Consider the following 21,834-nt stretch of genomic DNA (forward strand, 5'->3'; position numbering starts at 1 on the left):
ACCTGGCACCACCAGCCTCACCAACTGCCACCCTTCCCTGCCCCCATTGCCCCAGGGTGTGCGCTTCCAGGATTGGCCTCCTGAGCCACATGCGAACTCATAGAGATACTGTCATGCGGAGACGATGGTCGACCGAGAGAGAGACTAAATTCGAGAGAGACTCGGCCGGTACAGAAGTAAGCTCTATCAGTACGCAAGTGTGCGTATTTTTTTGCATACACAAAAAATGCTGCCCAAGCAGTAGATCATCCGGGTACTTTTCAGGTACTATTTAATGAATACTACGTATTCAGACACACTACCCGCTCCTGCATACTGTTCAGTATGAAAGTAGCGATTTCGGACGCAGCCGATGATCACAGTTGGGACGCTGCTCGAAATTCATGTTTGTTTTCATGCCCGCCACTTTTTTTACGCGACAAGGCGAGCGAAGCCTCTGCTCGACGTCCGTGGTTGTTCGCTTTCTCCGCAATTACGTCACATTGGTCGCCGAAGCCAGGCGAACGTCATCTCCGCATGAGGTCCAGACATTGTCACAGAAACATTAAACAAAACAAAGCTAACTAACAAAACTAGCTTAGACACTTCCTCAGTAGTCAGAGATGAAGTTACTCTGTTGCCTTTCAGCACTCTCGGGAAATTAAATCAATTGTGTTTTTATCACATAAGGTTTCTACTTCCACATCGATATCAATTATTTCTTTCTAACTGGCTGACAATGTTATATAATCCAAACTGGGCAATGGGACAGAGCCATTACATTAACTGGTACAGTGCTATAAGACAAGGATTGATTTTTCTCTTGTGTTTCATCTCATCACCTCAGATCATGCGCTCCATCATCAGTGAGATCTACGTCGTGTGGAAAGTGTGCAACACAACAGCAAACAAGGACAGGGTGAGCATCGTGGATCCAAACCCGAGTTCCTGGAGGCCGTGGGAACACATCTACTCCCTGTGTAAAGTTGCAGACGGACACGTACCTCTGTATAACATCTATGGGAAATATGTGGTCAGACTCTACTGGATGGTGAGGAGTTGTATTGTCATTATTCTTAGTAGTGTTTTTAAGTCATTGGACAGGAAACATGGAAAGATTAGTGAATATCAAAATGCTAATTAGCTAACTAGCTAGTTAGATTTTATACTTAGTATGATAATGTACAGAGATAGGCAACATGTCTGTTGTTTAGTCATTGCAGGATGTTGTACACCCAAGCTTTAGAGAAGTGCTGAACCTGTATTGTGACTAGAGCGGTATAAAGAGAGGCCAACAGTTCTGTTCTTTGTTCTTCAGCTAATACACCGGCCATGCATAACATTATGAGCACTTACAGGTGAAGTGAATAACACTGATTATCTCTTCATCACGGCACCTGTTAGTGGGTGGGATATATTAGGCAGCAAGTGAACATTTTATCCTCAACGTTGACGTGTTAGAAGCAGGAAAAATGGACAAGCGTAAGGATTTGAGCGAGTGTGACAAGGGCCAAATTGTGATGGCTAGACGACTGGGTCAGAGCATCTCCAATACAGCAGCTCTTGTGGGGTGTTCCTGGTCTGCAGTGCTCAGTATCTATCAAAAGTGGTCCAAGGAAGGAACAGTGGTAAACCGGCGACAGGGTCATGGTGGCCAAGGCTCATTGATGCACGTGACGAGCTACTGTAGCTCAAATTGCTGAAGAAGTTAATGCTGGTTCTGATAGAAAGGTGTCAGAATACACAGTTTGTAGCGTATGGGGCTGCATAGCCGCAGACCAGTCAGGGTGCCCATGCTGACCCCTGTCCACCGCCAAAACCGCCAACAATGGGCATGTGAGCATCGGAACTGGACCACGGAGCAATGGAAGAAGGTGGCCTGGTCTGATGAATCACGTTTTTTTTTACATCACGTGGATGGCCGGGTGTGTGTGCGTCGCTTACCTGAGGAACACATGGCACCAGGATACACTATGGGAGAAGACAAGCCGACGGAGGCAGTGTGATGCTTTGGGCGATGTTCTGCTGGGAAACCTTGGGTCCTGCCATCCATGTGGATGTTACTTTGACACGAACCACCTACTTAAGCATTGTTGCAGACCATGTACACCCTTTCATGGAAACGCTATTCCCTGATGGCTGTGGCCTCTTTCAGCAGGATAATGCGCCCTGCCACAAAGCAGAAATGGTTCAGGAATGGTTTGAGGAGCACAACAACCAGTTTGATGTTTTGACTTGGCCTCAATCCAATCGAGCATCTGTGGGATGTGCTGGACAAACAAGTCCGATCCATGGATACCCCTCCTCACAACTTACAAGAGTTAAAGGATCTGCTGCTAACATCTTGGTGCCAGATACCACATAAATACAGAGTAAAGTCGTAGCCATGGTGGTCTAGCTTGTCTTTATTTTTATTTATAACATACAAACCGTCTCATTCTTTCTTTTTTTCTCTCTCAATCTCTTTTCATGTCCGTGCCTCAGGGTTGCTGGAGGAAGATAACAATCGACGACTTATTACCGTTTGATGAAAAGAATAATCTGTTGCTCCCGGCTACCACCAACCAATCAGAACTCTGGCCTATGCTGCTGGCTAAGGCCATACTTAAGTTAGCCAATACGGAGTAAGTATATTTTTACACGCAACTTGGTATGTGTAATATACACTATATTGCCAAAAGTATTCACTCATCTGCCTTCACACGCATATGAGCTTGAGTGACATCCCATTCTTAATCCATAGGGTTTAATATGATGTCGGCTCACCCTTTGCAGCTATAACAGCTTCAACTCCTCTGGGAAGGCTTTCCACAAGGTTTAGGAGTGTGTTTATGGGAATTTTTGACCATTCTTCCAGAAGCGCATTTGGGAGGTCAGACACTGATGTTGGATGAGAAGGCCTGGCTCGCAGTTTCCGCTCTAATTCATCCCAAAGGTGTTCTATCGGGTTGAGGTCAGGACTCGTGGCTGAGTTGCTGTTGTTCTCAATCGCTTCCACTTTGTTATAATAGCACTGACAGCCGACTGTGGAATATTTAGTAGCGAGGAAATTTCATGACTGGAGTTGTTGCACAGGTGGCATCTTATCACGGTACCACGCTGAAGCTCCTGAGAGTGACCCATTCTTTCACAAATGTGTGTAGAAGCAGTCTGCATGCCTAGGTGCTTGGTTTTATACACATGTGGCCATGGAAGTGATTGGAACACCTGAATTCAATGATTTGGATGGGTGAGTGAATACTTTTGGCAATAAAGTGCAAGTAAGGTCCTACCTACCTAAGTGATGTGGGTGCTACACAGAAGCAGGGTTCTAACCAACCTGGTTTTGATTCATACAGTACCTTTAGTCACATACTGTAAGGAGCTTTGGTTGTATTTCCCATGTGCATTTACTCTAGATATATGCATATACACCGACTATGCATAACATTATGACCACTGACAGGTGAAGTGAGTAACACTGATTATCTCTTCATCACGACACCTGGTAGTGGGTGGGATATATTAGGCAGCAAGTGAAAATTTCATCCTCAAAGTTGATGTGTTAGAAGAAAAGCAGGAAAAATGGGCAAGCGTAAGGATTTGAGCTAGTTTGACAAGGGCCAAATTGAGATGGCTAGACGACTGGGTCAGAGCATCTCCAAAAATGCAGCTCTTGTGGGGTGTTCCCGGTCTGCAGTGGTCAGTATCTATCAAAAGTGGTCCAAGGATGGAACAGTGGTAAACCGGCAACAGGGTCATGGGCGGTCAAGGCTCATTGCTGCACGTGGGGAGCGATGGCTGACAAGCTACTGTAGCTCAAATCAAAAAGCAGTTTGTTGGGTATGGGGCAGCAAAATGGGGACCTGTAGGTGGAATGGCTTGTGCCCTGAGTTGCCAAGTGGTGTCTAATCCATCTCATTTTGAACAGTATTAGACAGTTATTAAAAATCAATGAATCTTTAAGCCTTGTTGGCACAATGGTGACAAAAGGTATTGACCCACCTCCCATGCCAGTAGGTAAACGAGCTCCTTTAAAGTGTCCCTGTGGATGAGGAGTCAAAGGTTAGATTTCAACCCTGTCCCCAATGTTTCTGGACCCAGTACAACTCTGATTAGGATGAAACATTTACTAAAGATAAATAAAAACCACATAGAACTTCTTTAAAACTCAAACCCACCGGTACCACCAGGCTGGTCGGCACTCTACAGACTGCATTGGCCATGTTTACATAAAGAAAGGCTGGAGTGGGCATCATGTTGTTGTTGCTGCGACTGTGCCAACATGAGTGGCAGAGGAATATTTAAGTATAGTGTGTTACGCCTTATGTAGGAGTCTGCCTCTGGCTGGTGCAAAGAATAACCCAATGACCTCACACATGTCAAAAAGGGCATGTGTCTGCCATCCTCCAAGGCCAGCATGGCTGCCGGCACTAGGCGGAGTTAGGCACAGCCTAGAGCAGTCTGGGAATGACGATAAACATGATACTCACACAGAAACACACTTCTTCTCCTGAAGAGCTGTTGTGTCCGGGTACGTCACCAAGCCCGCGACGTTAATGATGGCACAGCGTTCAGGTTCGAGTCGACTCTGTGTTAGCACACGACACATAAAGAAGCTGTGAAATGGTGCAGTTAATTAATAGCTGCTGGACTGCTTGAATGCAGCGTCCCGTGAGGCACAATTAGTGCATCAGCCATCTGGTTTCTTCAGGAAAGTGAAGTAGACAGTGCAATAGGGCGCAAACACACACACACACACACACACACATGAGAAAACGGACACAGAGTCATTTAGATCTATAAAAGTGACACATAATAACGTTAGGCACAGTGTTGAGCTTCAGTTTCTCTTGGTAGAACTGCACCCAGGAGAGCTTCATTTCCCCTAAGCAGCACAATTCAGTCCAGTCACTACATTTGTTCCCTTCACTGACTGCCTTTCTATCTTTTCTAAACTACATCAGCATATACTATGGGAAAGAAAATACACTATATTGCCAAAAGTATCTGCTCGTCTGCCTTCACACGCATATGAACTTGAGTGACGTCCCATTCTTAATCCTTAGGGTTTAATATGATGTTGGCCCACCCTTAACTATAACAGCTTCAACTCTTCTGGGAAGGTTTAGGAGTGTGTTTATGGGAATTCTTGACCATTCCTCCAGAAGCGCATTTGTGAGGTCAGACACTGATGTTGGACGAGAAGGCCTGGCTCACAGTCTCCGCTCTGATTCATCCCAAAGGTGTTCTATCGAGTTTAGGTTAAGACTCTGCAGGCCAGTCAGGTTCTTCCACACCAAACTCACTCATCCATGTCTGTATGGACCTTGCTTTGAGCACTGGTGCGCAGTCATGTTGGAACAGGAAGTTCCTTTCACTGGAACTAAGGGGCCGAGCCCAACTCCTGAAATACAACCCCACACCATAATCCACCCTCCACCAAACTTTATACTCGGCACAATGCAGTCGGACAAGTACCGTTCTCCTGGCAAGCGCCAAACCCAGACTCGTCCATCGGATTGCCAGACGGAGAAGCGTAATTCGTCCCTCCAGAGACCACGTCTGTACTGCTCTAGAGTCCAGTGGCGGCGACGCTTTGCATCACGCTTGGTGATGTAAGGCTCAGATGCAGCTGCTCAGCCATGGAAACCCTTTCCATGAAGCTCTCTACGCACTGTTCTTGAGCTGATCTGAAGGCCACATGAAGTTTGGAGGTCTGTAGCGACTGACTCTGCAGAAAGTTGGCGACCTCTGTGCACTATGCGCCTCAGCATCCGCTGACCCCGCTCTGTCATTTTACGTGGCTATCACTCTGTGGCTGAGTTGCTGTCGTTCCCAATCACTTCCACTTTCTTATAATACCACTGACAGTTAAGAGTGGAATATTTAGTAGCGAGGAAATTTCACGACTGTACTTGTTGCACAGGTGGCATCTTATCCACCCATTCATTTACAAATGTTTGTAGAAGCAGTCTGCATGCCTAGGTGCTTGGTTTTATACACCTGTGGCCATGGAAGTGATTGGAACACCTGAATTCAATGATATGGATGAGTGAGTGAATACTTTTGGCAATATAGTGTATGTAGACATCCATTCTAATCGCTGATGTGCATGTGCTATGTTTCAGACACACCTATTGCTTATGTGAACAAAATCCTTTACATTTGAGCCATTTTGCAGACTTTTAAAGGGGCCCAACAGTGGCAGGTTGGTGATGTTAGGGCTTGAACCAGCAAACTTTTGATTACTAGTTCAGCACCTTAACCAGTGGGCTACTACTACCCAATCTATTACAATAAGCAAATCATGTGCTGTAAACTTTTGACCTCAGATGTAAATAATCTAGGTTGTGACGTTAACATTGTGACTGTGTGTCTCTTTAGTGTGGTCCAGAATCCTGGAAGAGAGCTTGGAGAGTTTACCATCATCCACAGTCTAACCGGCTGGATTCCAGAGCCAATCCCTCTACAGTAAGACTGCATTATATCTACTTTGGTGTATAATTTGGATATACACCAATCAGCCATAACAATAAAACTACCTCCTTGTTTCTACACTCACTGTCCATTTTATCGGCTTCACTTACCATTTAGGAGCAATTTGTAGTTCTACAATTACTGACTGTAGTCCATCTGTTTCTCTACATGCTTTGTTAGCCCTCTTTCATGCTGTTCTTCAATGGTCAGGACCACCACAGAGTAAGTATTATTTAGGTGGTGGATCATTCTCAGCACTGCAGTGACACTGACATGGTGGTGGTGTGTTAGTGTGTGTTGTGCTGGTATGAGTGGATAAGACACAGCAGCGCTGCTGGAGTTTTTTAACACTTCACTGTCACAGCTGGACTGAGAATAGTTCACCAATCAAAAATATCCAGCCAACAGCGCCCTGTAGGCAGCGTCCTGTGACCACTGATGAAGGTCTAGAAGATGACCAACTCAAACAGCAGCAAGATGAGCGATCGTCTCTGACTTTACATCTACAAGGTGGACCAACTAGGTAGGAGTGTCTAATAGAGTGGACAGTGAGTGGACACGGTATTTAAAAACTCCAGCAGCGCTGCTGTGTCTGATCCACTCATGCAGCACAACACACACTAACACACCACCACCATGTCAGTGACACTGCAGTGCTGAGAATGACCCACCACCTAAATATTACCTGCTCTGTGGTGGCCCTGGGAGAGTCCTAACCATTGAAGAACCCAGGACCTTCTTGCTGTGAGGCGACACTTGTGTCTAACAAGCTCAGGTGTCAGATAGTCGAGTTTCTACATACATTCGGTTGCAATAATCTTCGCAGCATTCATGCATGAAGGAAGTTGTGAAACTGTAAAGGAGAAGTGCAAAAAAGGATCAAGTTCTGTGTTCAACAACGTCTTCAGGTCAACTTGTTCTCACAGCAGGGCTGATAAATCTACTTCGTGAGGGTAAAAAGGAAGTGAAAGTGCTATTTTATTATTAAAAAGACTACTAAGCACTGACGGACAGTTTTTCAAAGCAGAGCCTCCGGCGGAGCTCTAATCTTTGTAATTCCACTTTCCTTTATTCACACTCATTGCCCGGAAAAGACTTTGGTGTGACATCTCTCAGCACCATCTATCAGGGGGCTGTAAAGTGCTAATGAGGTTCAGTGATCTATGGCTTTCCCTCTGGGACCGGGACACGTCCTGCTTTCCACCTGACCGGTCAGACACATGGTGCTCAGGCAGTAATGGCTGCAGAATTCTTACATCTGTCTTGAATAAGTCATTGACATCATGGATGGCTTGTATTCTACCTTAATTAGGTGTTTTTAGGGGTAGAAAGATACACTATGGGTCTGTTTGAAAACCTAGTGAGCTGCCTTGCTGCCTACTGCCTACCTAGGCAGCTGCAGAAGTAGAGAGGATTCTAATAAGACATTGAACTTATAAGGGAGGTTATTCAGATGCACTACTTAGACAGCTTACTAAGCTAACACAGTTAGCCATTTTAATTAGGTGTTTTTAGGGGTAGAAAGATACACTATAAGTCTGTTTGAAAACCTAGTGAGCTGCCTTGCTGCCTACTGCCTACCTAGGCAGCTGCCTAAGTAGAGAGGATTCTAATTAGACAGTGTTACCCACTTAGCCACCCAATTAAAAATCAATAATAATTCATTTACATTTGTTGTTCCGCATCTGTCCACCATATTTGTAATTTTTTGTGAGAAAAGTGCCGCACTGAATGCTGGGATTGCCTTCACCCTTGAGGAAGCATTGGATTCTCCCTTGTCATTCAGTCAATTTATAGTTTAAAAATAAGGCCCCTTAGTAGGCAGCATTTTAAGGCACCTATGGGGGTGCTGGAGCCTATCACAGCTTTTCAATGGGCGCAAGGCACACCCTGGACGGGATGCCAGTCCATCGCAGGGCAGACGCACATACACACACACCCATTCACCTATAGGGCAATTCAGTGTCTCCAATTCACCTCACCTGCATGTCTTTGGATTGTGGGACAAAACCGGAGCACCCGGAGGAAACCCACACAGACACGGGCAGAACATGCAAACTCCACACAGGAAGGACCCGGACCGCCCCACCTGGGGATCGAACCCAGGACCTTCTTGCTGTGAGGTGACAGTGCTACCCACTGAGCCACCGTGCTTTTATTTGAATTCAGACAGTTTGAACCCAAGATATTTCATGTTTTGTCCGGTCAGTTTTATTTCATTTGTTAATATACCTCCATTCCTGCATTTCAGGCATCCAACACATTGCAAACAAAGTTGGGACGGGGGCAGTTTAGGGCTAATAATGGGTGAAAAAATGAAATAATTATGTGATTCCAAACAGGTGATGTCAACAGGTGATTGTAATTATGGTAGCAGCATTCAGAAAAGGAGAGTTTACTGTGCAAAAAAGAAGCCTTATGTTAACCATGTCCAGAAGCGGCATCGACTTCTCTGGGCTCGGAGGCATCTAGGATGGACCATCACACAGTAGAAACGTGTATTGTGATCAGATGAATCAGTCCAAAGAGAAAAGGACCATCCAGACTGTTATCAGCAACAAGTCCAAAAGCCAGGGTCTGTCATGGTATGGGTCTGTGTCAGTGCCCTTGGCAAAGGTAATTTACATTTCTGTGATGCAGCATTAAGGCAGAAAAGTACATTGAGATCTTAGAGCAACATGTGCTGCCTTCAAGACGTCATCTTTTCCAGGGACGTTCATGCATTTTTCAACAAGACAATGCAAAACCACATGCTGCACACATTACAAAGGCATGGCTGCGGAAGAAGAGGGTACAGGTACTGGACTGGCCTGCCTGCAGTCCTGACCTGTCCCCAATAGAGAATGTGTGGAGAATTTTGAAACGAAAATGAAACAACGACGACCCCGTACTGTTGCACATCTTAAGACGTGTTTGCAGGACGAATGGGACAAAAATAAGCTGAAACACCAAATCACTCGGTGCAAAAACGTCTTTTAAGTGTGGTGAAAAGGAATGGCAACATTACAAAGTGGTAAATGCTTTACTGTCCCAACTTTGTTTGGAATGTGTTGCAGGCCTAAAATGCAGGAATGGATGTTGAACAGATAAAACATGAAATATCTTAGGTTCATCCTGTCTGCAATAAAATAAAAGTCAAAGTAAATGTAAGAAGCTCTGTGTTTTTTTATTATTTGCATTTTCTGATTTGGGGTTGTACTTGAATATTTATTATTCACACACCGTGTCTTGGTTGTCAGCTTGACAAACACCGGTGCGTCTTGCTTCGTACGGTCTGTTGAGCTCCAGCTGTTTGAAGGCCACAGAGACTTGGTTTTTGTGCAGATAAGAGAACAGTGCATTTAAAATTCACAGTTTGTCTGTCACAAAGTCTGAAGCATGACATGACATGGGCTTAACTGGGATTTTTTAGGTCAGTTTATTAGGTGCGCCTGTAATCCTGCTTATTTACCATAACATTATGACCACCTCCTTGTTTCTTGTTCCACATACCATATAAAAGCACTCCGATCGCTCATCTATTGCTGCTGTTTGAGTTGGTCATCTTCTAGACCTTCATCAGTGGTTATAGGACGCTGCCCATGGGGCGCTGTTGGCTGAATATTTTTGTTTGGTGGACTATTCTCAGTCCAGCAGTGACAGTGAGGTGTTTAAAAACTCCATCAGCGCTGCTGTGTCTTATCCACTCATACCAGCACAACATAAGTGTCTACACATAAGTGTAAAAACATCAAGTGAGCAGCAGTTCTGCAGGTGAAAATGCAGAGTTAATCAGATAGATCAAAGGGGAATGGCCAGACTGATTAGAACTGACTGGAATGCTGTGGTAACTAAACCACTTTTTACCACCACAGTGAGCAGAAGAGCATTTAGGAAGCACATCTTAAGGTAGATTGGCTGAAGAGCAGAAGACCAAATTGACTTTCACTCCTGATAGTCAAAGCAAGGAATCAGAGGTTACAGTGGGCACAGGCTCAACGAAACTATAGACAATTAAAGATTGGAAAAAATTTGTTGCGTATGGGGCTGCACATGAATCATGTTTTATTTTACATCATATGGGAAACACATGGCACCAGGATGCACTATGGGAAGAAGGCAAGCCGACAGAGGCAGTGTGATGCTGCTGCTGGGAAACCTTGGGTCCTGCCATCCATGTGGATGTTACTTGAACACGTACCACCTACCTGAGCATTGTTGCAGACCATGTACACCCTTTCATGGAAACGATATTTCTCTTTCAGCAGGATGATGCGCCCTGCCACAAAGCAGAAATGCTTCAGGAATGGTTTGAGGAGCACAACAACCGGTTTGAGGTGTTGACTCGGCCTCCAAATTCCCCAGATCTGAATCCAATCGATCATCTGTGGGACGTGCTGGACAAACAAGTCCGATCCATGGAGGCCCCACCTCACAACTTACAGGAGTTAAAGGACCTGCTGCTAACATCTTGGTGCCAGATACCACAGCACACCTTCAGGAGACTAGTGGAGTCCGTGCCTTGATGGGTCAGGGCTGTTTTGGGAATATTAGGAAGGTGGTCATAATGTTATACCTGATTGGTGTATATACAGTGTATCACAAAAGTGAGTACACCCCTCACATTTCTGCAGATATTTAAGTATATATTTTCATGGGACAACACTGACAAAATGACACTTTGACACAATGAAAAGTAGTCTGTGTGCAGCTTATATAACAGTGTAAATTTATTCTTCCCTCAAAATAACTCAATATACAGCCATTAATGTCTAAACCACCGGCAACAAAAGTGAGTACACCCCTTAGTGAAAGTTCCTGAAGTGTCAATATTTTGTGTGGCCACCATTATTTCCCAGAACTGCCTTAACTCTCCTGGGCATGGAGTTTACCAGAGCTTCACAGGTTGCCACTGGAATGCTTTTCCACTCCTCCATGACGACATCACGGAGCTAGCGGATATTCGAGACTTTGCGCTCCTCCACCTTCCGCTTGAGGATGCCCCAAAGATGTTCTATTGGGTTTAGGTCTGGAGACATGCTTGGCCAGTCCATCATCTTTACCCTCAGCCTCTTCAATAAAGCAGTGGTCGTCTTAGAGGCGTGTTTGGGGTCATTATCATGCTGGAACACTGCCCTGCGACCCAGTTTCTGGAGGGAGGGGATCATGCTCTGCTTCAGTATTTCACAGTACATATTGGAGTTCATGTGTCCCTCAATGAAATGTAACTCCCCAACACCTGCTGCACTCATGCAGCCCCAGACCATGGCATTCCCACCACCATGCTTGACTGTAGGCATGACACACTTATCTTTGTACTCCTCACCTGATTGCCGCCACACATGCTTGAGACCATCTGAACCAAACAAATTAATCTTGGTCTCACCAGACCATAGGACATGGTTCCAGTAATCCATGTCCTTTGTTGACATGTCTTCAGCAAACTGTTTGCGGGCTTTCTTGTGTAGAGACTTCAGAAGAGGCTTCCTTCTGGGGTGACAGCCATGCAGACCAATTTGATGTAGTGTGCGGCGTATGGTCTGAGCACTGACAGGCTGACCCCCCACCTTTTCAATCTCTGCAGCAATGCTGACAGCACTCCTGCGCCTATCTTTCAAAGACAGCAGTTGGATGTGACGCTAAGCACGTGCACTCAGCTTCTTCGGATGACCAACGCGAGGTCTGTTCTGAGTGGACCCTGCTCTTTTAAAATGCTGGATGATCTTGGCCACTGTGCTGCAGCTCAGTTTCAGGGTGTTGGCAATCTTCTTGTAGCCTTGGCCATCTTCATGTAGTGCAACAATTCGTCTTTTAAGATCCTCAGAGAGTTCTTTGCCATGAGGTGCCATGTTGGAACTTTCAGTGACCAGTATGAGAGAGTGTGAGAGCTGTACTACTAAATTGAACACACCTGCTCCCTATGGACACCTGAGACCTAGTAACACTAACAAATCACATGACATTTTGGAGGGAAAATGACAAGCAGTGCTCAATTTGGACATTTAGGGGTGTAGTCTCTTAGGGGTGTACTCACTTTTGTTGCCGGTGGTTTAGACATTAATGGCTGTATATTGAGTTATTTTGAGGGAAGAATAAATTTACACTGTTATATAAGCTGCACACAGACTACTTTTCATTGTGTCAAAGTGTCATTTTGTCAGTGTTGTCCCATGAAAAGATATACTTAAATATCTGCAGAAATGTGAGGGGTGTACTCACTTTTGTGATACACTGTACACTGATAAGCCAAAGCAGTTATCTTACCTTTGTGCAGTGATTTGTTAAAATGATAAAAAAACAGCGTTTATTAGTCTGAGGTTGTAAATGATGTCCGCTTCAGACATGGTCATAAACTTGAGCTAAATTATGTACAATATATCGATTTTTTTTGCAGCCCGCTTCTACCCTCTAATTGCCGTTTATTGATTTGCACAGGAAGATACGCCGCTGTCCATTCAGCTGGTTTCACTGTGTATTGATCCCTCAGCAGGTCATCAATCGGATACAAACCGATCTCTGTTCAGTTAGGCTTTGAAATGCTTTCGTATTCTGAGCTGATGAAATACTGCGGTTCGGTACTTAAGCTGCCACTTAGACACGACAAGACTGAATGTACGCTCTCCTAATACTTGGGTTTGGTTCCATTCACAGATCTCGGCATGTAGTAAAAGTGTGGGATTACCTGTGCGAGACCATTCCTAAATTACAGCAGATGGAGGAGAGCTCAGAGGGTGGAACCACGTCAGCAGACCTGACTGCTAACGGAGACGTACAGGACAAGGATGATAGCAGCGACTCTAGTTCAAGCAAGGAAATTCACAAAGGTACTGGAGTATGAACACTTATACCATGACTATTAAACTACACTGCTCCAAAAAATTAAGGGAACACTTAATCATCACTGTATAACACAAAGTCAGTTAAACTATCAAGTTCACCTGCTTTGGGGCAAATGAAAGTGACAACAGGTGCTCTGAAGAGGCAACAGAAAGACAACCCCCAGAAAGGGAATGGTTTTGCAGGTGGTGGCCACATGATTCTTGTCTAGTTTAGCATTTTGTCATCTCTGGTAGCATGCCTCGGCAGTGGGCCCTGGGTTCCTCCTGGTGCAGGAGTGTGTAGGCAGTTCCCCAGACCTGAACCCAATTGATAGCCTCTAGGACTTTATAAACTGATCAGGTATAACATTATGACCACCTCCTTGTTTCTACACTCTGTTTCTCTGCATGCTTTGTTAGCCCCCTTACATGTTGTTCTTCAATGGTCAGGACCCCCACAGGACCACTACAGAGTAGGTATTATTTAGGTGGTGGATCATTCTCAGCCCCGCAGTGACACTGATATGGTGGTGGTGTGTTAGTGTGTGTCGTGCTGGTATGAGTGGATCAGACACAGCAGCGCTGATGGAGTTTTTAAACACCTCACTGTCACTGCTGGACTGAGAATAGTCCACCAACCAAAAATATTTAGCCAACAGCACACCGTCGTAAGCAGCGTCCTGTGACCACTGATGAAGGTCTAGAAGATGACCAACTCGAACAGCAGCAATAGATGAGCGATCGTCTCCGACTTTACATCTACAAGCTGAACCAACTAGATAGGAGTGTCTAATAGAGTGGGCAGTGAGTGGACACGGTATTTAAAAACTCCAGCAGCGCTGCTGTGTCTGATCCACTCATACCAGGACAACACACACTAACACACCACCACCATGTCAGTGTCACTGCAGTGCTGAGAATGATCTACCACCCAAATAATACCTGCTCTATAGTGGTCATGGGAGAGTCCTGACCATTGAGCACGAAATGGGGCTAACAAAGCATGCAGAGAAACAGATGGACCACTGTCAGTAATTGTAGAACTACAAAGTGCTTTTATTTGGTAAGTGGAGCTGATATAATGGACAGTGAGTGTAGAAACAAGGCTGATCGGTGTATAATTGAATGAATTAAGAGGTGTACAGGTGTTCCTAATAAAGTGGCCGGCGAGTGTATATACCAAGCCCTAGATCCTCTGTGCCTCTAAGGATTTTGTCATCAGACATCCACTAATAGTTCATGCTATAAATATTACAGGAACATTCAATGTGAGTTTCTCTTAGAATAGATCTTCTGATTAACCTTGCTCAGACCCCTGTTCCAAATATTCAATTATTTAAAGATGAACAATCACATTTGGTTATTTTCTGATGTAATAAAATGCCAGACGTTTTTTTTTTATCTTACAGTGCTTTAGATATAAAAAATAGCCAAATATTATCCTGGTACCCTGGTAGCACTGCAGTCCAATACACTAGCTCACCACTCCTGAAAACCTCCAATTCGAGTCTTGGCATTGTCGCTGGACTTGCTGGTAACTCTATAGACAAAGATTACCATGTCTAAGGAAGGAAAGGCCAGATGTTGAATTAGCCTAGCAACTGTCTGGTTAGGGCAGCACGAAGGGTGGAGGAATACAAAGAGAATACTCTGGTCCTCTGTAAGAATCCGCCAAATGTTGCCATTTCCTTTTAAGGACCATGTAAATTCCCCATCATTATCTGTTATACTTGGTTACCTTGTTAGTAAGACCAAGAAATGCTCACCTGACACTGATTGCCTGTGGGTCCCACCAGCAGGTAATACCTGAGTATTGTGATGTATTGTGAAAGGTGTGTGGGTGTGTGTTGAGGTTGTACCCTAGGGGCACTAGGACCCTGGTATTAAAACAACAACAATTGAAAACGTTTGGAAATTTAGAAATATACTATATCAGGGGTGTCCAAACCTTTCTTGTTGGGGGCCAGATTGAGTAAAAATATGCAAACACAGAGTACTATATATTTCAAAAATGTTCACAGGCCGTTGTTTGGACATCCCTGCACTATATGAACAACGGTTTGTGGACACTACTTTTATAATTGAGTTTAAATGTTTTTGCCATGCCTGTTGCTAGCAGTCGTATAACCTTAATGATATAAATAACAATACATGCTTTCAAAGTTTGGAAAGGTTCTTTTTTCATTTTTGAAGAATGACTGTGCCTATGTACTCAAAACGTGAGTAAAAGACATTCTTCAATTAATTTGGTGTAAAAGAAGTCCAGCCTGGTGCCCAGGTGGCGCAGCAGGATATTCCACTAGCACAACAGCACTGAGATTCTGAACTCCTTGGGTTTGTCTCTCAGCTCTGCTACTCTCGGCTGGGCGATCCCTGGCATGTGCCTGCAGCAGACAAGATTGGCCACTAAAGTCTGCTGGGTGGAAAAAGACAAGACTAAATAGGCGCGGGGTCTTTGCTGCTGTGTAAAGGCCATGGTTAGTAGCCCAAGGCACCTGTACAGAAATGGATGGACACGGGGGTTGGTACGTGACTCTCCTCACCAAAGTATGGGCGAAAAAGAAGGGATAGGTGGACTGAACAAGCGTCGGAGGGAGCGTGTGCAAGGCAAATATACCCTCCTCGGATGCGACCGAGGCCTCCAGCAGTGGAAGACAAAAAAGAATATGCAAGACAGAATATCAACTAAAAATCCAGAAAAAAAACATTAAATAAAAGTTATAAATTAATTTGTATTTAATTAAGGGAAATAAGTATTTGATCCCCTACCAACCAGCAAGAATTCTGACCCCCACAGACCGGTTATGTGCCCATGAGGCACACAAATTAGTCCTGTCCCTGTATAAAAGACTCCTGTCACAGAATCAGTTTCTTCCGTTCAAATCTCTGGACCACCATGGGCAAGACCAAAGAGCTATCAAAGGACGTCAGGGACAAGATTGTAGACCTGCACAAGGCTGGAATGGGCTACAAGACCATCAGCAAGAAGCTTGGTGAGAAAGAGACCACTGTTGGTGCGATAATTCGAAAATGGAAGAAATACAAGATCACAGTCAATCACCCTCGCTCTGGAGCTCCATGCAAGATCTCACCTGGTGGGGTAAGAATGATTCTGAGAAAGGTGAGGTCAGTCCAGAATTACACGGGAGGAGCTTGTCAATGATCTCAAGGGAGCTGGGAGCAGAGAAATGCTGGATATGACCCCAAGAACACCATCCCCACCGGGCATTTCTTTGCCTCCAAACACGGCGAGTGGAGTTGATGCCAAAGAGCTCAATTTTGGTCTCATCTGACCATATCACATTCTCCCAAGCTTTCTCTGAATCATTCAGGTGTTCATTGGCAAACTTCAGACGGGCCTGTACATGAGCCTTCTTGAGCAAAGGGACTTTGCGGGCACTGCAGGATCTCAATCCATTACGGCGAAGTGTGTTACTAATGGTTTTCTTGGTGACTGTGCTCCCAGCTCCCTTGAGATCATTGACAAGCTCCTCCCGTGTAATTCTGGACTGACCTCACCTTTCTCAGAATCATTCTTACCCCACCAGGTGAGATCTTGCATGGAGCTCCAGAGTGAGGGTGATTGACTGTGATCTTGTATTTCTTCCATTTTCGAATTATCGCACCAACAGTGGTCTCTTTCTCACCAAGCTTCTTGCTGATGGTCTTGTAGCCCATTCCAGCCTTGTGCAGGTCTACAATCTTGTCCCTGACGTCCTTTGATAGCTCTTTGGTCTTGCCCATGGTGGTCGAGAGATTTGAACGGAAGAAACTGATTCTGTGACAGGAGTCTTTTATACAGGGACAGGACTAATTTGTGTGCCTCATGGGCACATAACCGGTCTGTGGGGGTCAGAATTCTTGCTGGTTGGTAGGGGATCAAATACTTATTTCCCTTAATTAAATACAAATTAATTTATAACTTTTATTTAATGTTTTTTTTCTGGATTTTTTGTTGATATTCTGTCTCTCTCTGTTAAAATAAACCTTCCATAAAAATTATAGACTGTTCAAGTCTTTGTAAGGGGGTAAACTTACAAAATCAGCAGGGGATCAAATACTTATTTCCCCCACTGTATATACAGTACCAGTCAAAAGTTTGGACACACTTTCTCATTCCTGTGGTTTTTCTAGATTTTTTTTTAATTTTCAACATTGTACATTAATAATGAAGACATCCAAACTATGAAGGAACACATAAGGAATGATGTAGTAAACAAAAAAGTGTTAAACAAACCAGAATATGTTTTATATTTTATATATTTTTTTTACCAATGCTGGTCCTTGCTCTGATTGAGGAAAACAAAGTTAACCCACGCCCCCTCCGACACGTGGGCAGCCTGCCGTATGCATCTTATCACCTACACTTTGACGAGTGCAGTGCAGCTCAGCGTTGTGTACGTAGAGACACGCCCTGAGAGCACCCTTCTCTCATCTCTGTGCATGCGCCATCAGTCAGGTCGCAACTGCACCATGAGAGAGACACCCCACCCGGCTTAGTCCCACCCATATATGAACAACAGGCCAATCGTTGTTCATGTGGCCGCTCAGCCTTAGCCGGCAGGCAGAACCGAGATTCGATACGATGTATTCGAGATCCCAGCTCTGGTTCCAGCGTGTGTATTTACCGCTGTACCACCTGAGCGGCTGGGGATCTATATTTTTGCCCATAGTTTTGGAACAGGATGTCCTACAAGCTCATAATAAAATGTGTGTATATTTTGTGGATTTTTGTTGATACATAATGGATGCATAAAGGAACCTTGTACTCTTTTCATTGATCTGATTGGATGAACAGCTGCTGAGACTTTATACTACTCACTCCCCATCCAGCTCCTTTGTCTGAAATAACGACAGCATTTTGTATTCTCTCGGCTCATACGCAGCAGCCTCTATTCTGTTTGAAAACACACTGCGCCGCTTTTCATAACTCCGTCATAATTGTTTTGCTGGGCGGATGAAACGTTCAGTTTAAGTACAGCATGTGTTGTGCTTGCTCGCGACCGTGCATATGTGGAGCCGGGATAATGAGACGTCCATTGTTCAGACAGTCTGGCAAGTCTCTCTCTGTGTGTGTGTGTGTGTGTGTCTCTCTCTCTCTCTCTCTCTCTGTGTCTGTATCACATCGATTCTCTTTCTGGTCTAGGCAGTGGACCTCCTCCTGCTCCTCAGATGGTCGTGTGTGCCAGTTACCAGCCGTTGCACCTGCAGGAGAAGAAGACCTCAGTGCTGAGCCAGATGGTACTTTCAAAGCTCCTTCTCATAATTTAGCAAATATTGAAATTCATTCAGCCCACACCGATGATGCAAACCACCTCCTTGTTTCTACACTCACTGTCCATTTTATCAGCTCTACTTACCATATAGAAGCACTTTGTAGTTCTACAATTACTGACTGTAGTCCATCTGTTTCTCTGCATGCTTTTTTTTTAGCCTGTTTTCACCCTGATCTTTAATGGTCAGGACCCCCACAGAACCACCACAGAACAGGTATTATTTAGGTGGTGGATCATTCTCAGCACTGCAGTGTCACTGACATGGTGTTGGTGTGTTAGTGTGTGTTGTGCTGGTATGAGTGGATCAGACACAGCAGCGCTGCTGGAGTTTTTAAATACCGTGTCCACTCACTGTCCACTCTATTAGACACTCCTACCCAGTTGGTCCACCTTGTAGACTTAAAGTCAGAGACGATCGCTCATCTATTGCTGCTGTTTGAGTTGGTCATCTTCTAGACCTTCATCAGTGGTCACAGGACGCTGCCCACGGGGCGCTGTTGGCTGGATATTTTTGATTGGTGGACTATTCTGTTTTAAAACTCCAGCAGCATTGCTGTGTCTTATCCACTCATACCGGCACAACACACACTAACACACCAACACCATGTCAGTGTCACTGTAATGCTGGGAATGATCCACCACCCAAATAATACCTACTCTGTAGTGGTCCTGGGAGAGTCCTGACCATTGAAGAACAGCATGAAAGGGGGGTAACAAAGCATGCAGAGAAACAGATGGACTACAGTCAGTAAGTTTATCAGTAAAGTGGAGCTGATAAAATGGACAGTGAGTGTAGAAACAAGGAGGTGGTTTTAATGTTATGGCTGATCAGTGTATACTGTTACACATGTGGTCAAAAGTATGTGAACACTTGACCATGGGCTGTTGGGCAGCCCATTTTAAAACCATGAGCTACACCAGCCTTTACTGTTCAGAAGGTTGTACACTGTATCTGTGGGAAACCACAACCTTCCTCAGACGTAGCCTCCGGCATCACTGGGACTTGTACCCAGGTTGCTGTGGACCACCCAAAGGCCAGGTTTATATTGGTTTTCCAGCTTCAACATTGCCTTTATTGATACACATTTACTGGTACACATGTGGTCAAAAGTATGTGAACACTTGACAATGGGCTGTTACAAGACAAGAGCTGCTACAGAATCAAAGTCGCTAAACCCAACCATAGAAGGAAAACTCGAAAATTAGGAAAGCAAAGGTCATGACAAAAGAGCAAATGCAAATAGGTGTAATGACCAACTACTCAGTCCATTAGCATGTTTCAACCCAGAGATAGAAAAGAGAAAGAACCTAGAAGACAAGTCATGACTAAAGAAGTTGCAGGGCATTCATTAAACACTTGAGAAAAAACAAGCCTTGGCAACCAAAGTAAACAAAAGCCTGTTTACTATTCCTCCTGAGTCTATGAAATCAAAACCGAGAGAGTGAAGATAGCTAGCGGCTCGAGGGAACTTGGTGGAATAGGGAGTGAGCTCAGCTGAGTCACTGGTGTCCATTTAAAGCGTTTCCCCAGGTATAGGTGCATAGGGAATGCTTTGACATGTAGCTAATAGCGAACTACACATTCATTTGTCCTGCCCTCCAAGCCGGCCACTGTGTACATGGCCGTTGTGGACGTTACCAAATAAAGCAGTTTGAAGAATCAGTACAACTCTCTGTAACGAAGGGCTTAATACAAGAGACGAGGCCACACACATGCGGAGATGTTACCAAACGTTTATTCATAACCATCAAAATCATAAACATCAAACTAACCTCTCCTAAATGATCCACAGCCAGTCCTTAAATGCATTGGCATTCATCCTGCAATGAGATTCAGCTGTGGATCATTAGCTTTACCAACCAATCATCTTGAGGAGTCATCTTGACAATACACAAACCACTCCACTCCACTCCACTCCACAAACCACTCCTTTAATAAAAAGTAATTAGGTGTGCTGTACACTCACCAAGCATGTTATTAGGTATATGAACATGTATTCATTGATTAAGAAGCTTTACCTACCATACAGATTAACTTTGTGGATATACATTCACTGACTGTAGCCCATCCATTACTCTGCACACTCTGTCATCTCCTATCCCAATTCTAAATCAAAAGGGATCCCTATAGGAGCCTCCATTGACCAGATGATGTTGGGTGGTGGACCATGCCCATCATAGTGTGTGTTGTACTTGTATGGTCAGTCATTACTAGAGCTATTTTACTACTGGACTAGTAATTATAAGGTTGCCGGTTCAAGCCCCAACATCGCCAAGTTGCCACTGTTGGGCCCCTAAGCAAGGCCCTTAACCCTTAATTGCTTGAACTGTAATCAGTGATAATCTTCTTTTAGTGATACTACACTCCCAGCATTGGCACTGAGGTATTAAAAATCCCAACACTGCTGCATCTGCTATACTTATATTTGTAGTTCTCATGTTAGTCTCATTGCAAAATTAGATCAGTGAGGGTCCTTTGAAGCTCCCTTTTAACTGATAAATTGTACACAGGGGGTGACAAAATGTACAGAGCAACTGATAGGCTACAGGCAGTAATTGTATACATGCTTCTTCTGGTTTATATAATAATATATGAATGTTCATGGGTGGGTCAGTGGGTAGCACTGCTGCCTCACAGCAAATAGGTCCTTGTTTTTTGTTCCAAGGTGGAGCGGTCCGAGTCCTTTCTCTGTAGAGTTTGCATGTTCTCTTTCTGTTCACATGGGTTTCCTTCCATTTACATTTACATTTTCAGCACACATGAAAGCGACTTCCAAAGCGCACATCCAAAGCGACAGCACACATCCAAAGCGACTTACACAATGAGCAATTGAGGGTTAAGGGCCTTGCTCAACCCAACAGTGGCAACTTGGTGGTGGTGGGGCTTGAACCGGCAACCTTCTGTTTACTAGTCCAGTACCTTAACCACTGAGCTATCACTGGCTTCCACAGTACAAAGACATTCAGTCAGGTTAATTGGAGCTATGTGTGAATGTGAGTGTGTCCATCCCTGTGACGGACTGGCGACCTGTCCAGGGTGTTTGCTTCCTTTCGCCAGTGATTTGTACCCCCTGTGAACCTGAGTAGGATGAAGTAGGTTCATAGCAATTGAATATACCTAATAGATAGGTAGGTAGGTAGGTAGGTAGGTAGGTAGGTAGGTAGGTAGGTAGGTAGGTAGGTAGGTGTAGGTAGGTAGGTAGGTAGGTAGGTATACTTCATGTCATATATACATATACAGGTGTACAGTACAATGAAATTCTTTCTTCGCATATCACAGCTTGTTTGGAAGCTGGGGTCAGAGCGCAGGGTGAGCCATCGTA

At 44.6% G+C, this 21,834-nt stretch overlaps 1 protein-coding gene across 1 annotated transcript in view; it reads left to right on the top strand.

The window, feature by feature from the left end:
• adgb (androglobin) overlaps window positions 1-21,834 on the top strand; it is a 101,404-nt gene that overhangs the window by 9,292 nt on the left and 70,278 nt on the right. The window contains 5 exon segments of the mRNA XM_063001160.1: window positions 827-1,030; window positions 2,464-2,603; window positions 6,346-6,432; window positions 13,069-13,241; window positions 18,382-18,476. Of these exon segments, the coding sequence (XP_062857230.1) occupies window positions 827-1,030; window positions 2,464-2,603; window positions 6,346-6,432; window positions 13,069-13,241; window positions 18,382-18,476 (699 nt within the window).

Source organism: Trichomycterus rosablanca, chromosome 9, assembly GCF_030014385.1.
Source record: "Trichomycterus rosablanca isolate fTriRos1 chromosome 9, fTriRos1.hap1, whole genome shotgun sequence".
In the NCBI taxonomy this organism is placed as follows: Eukaryota; Metazoa; Chordata; class Actinopteri; order Siluriformes; family Trichomycteridae; genus Trichomycterus; species Trichomycterus rosablanca.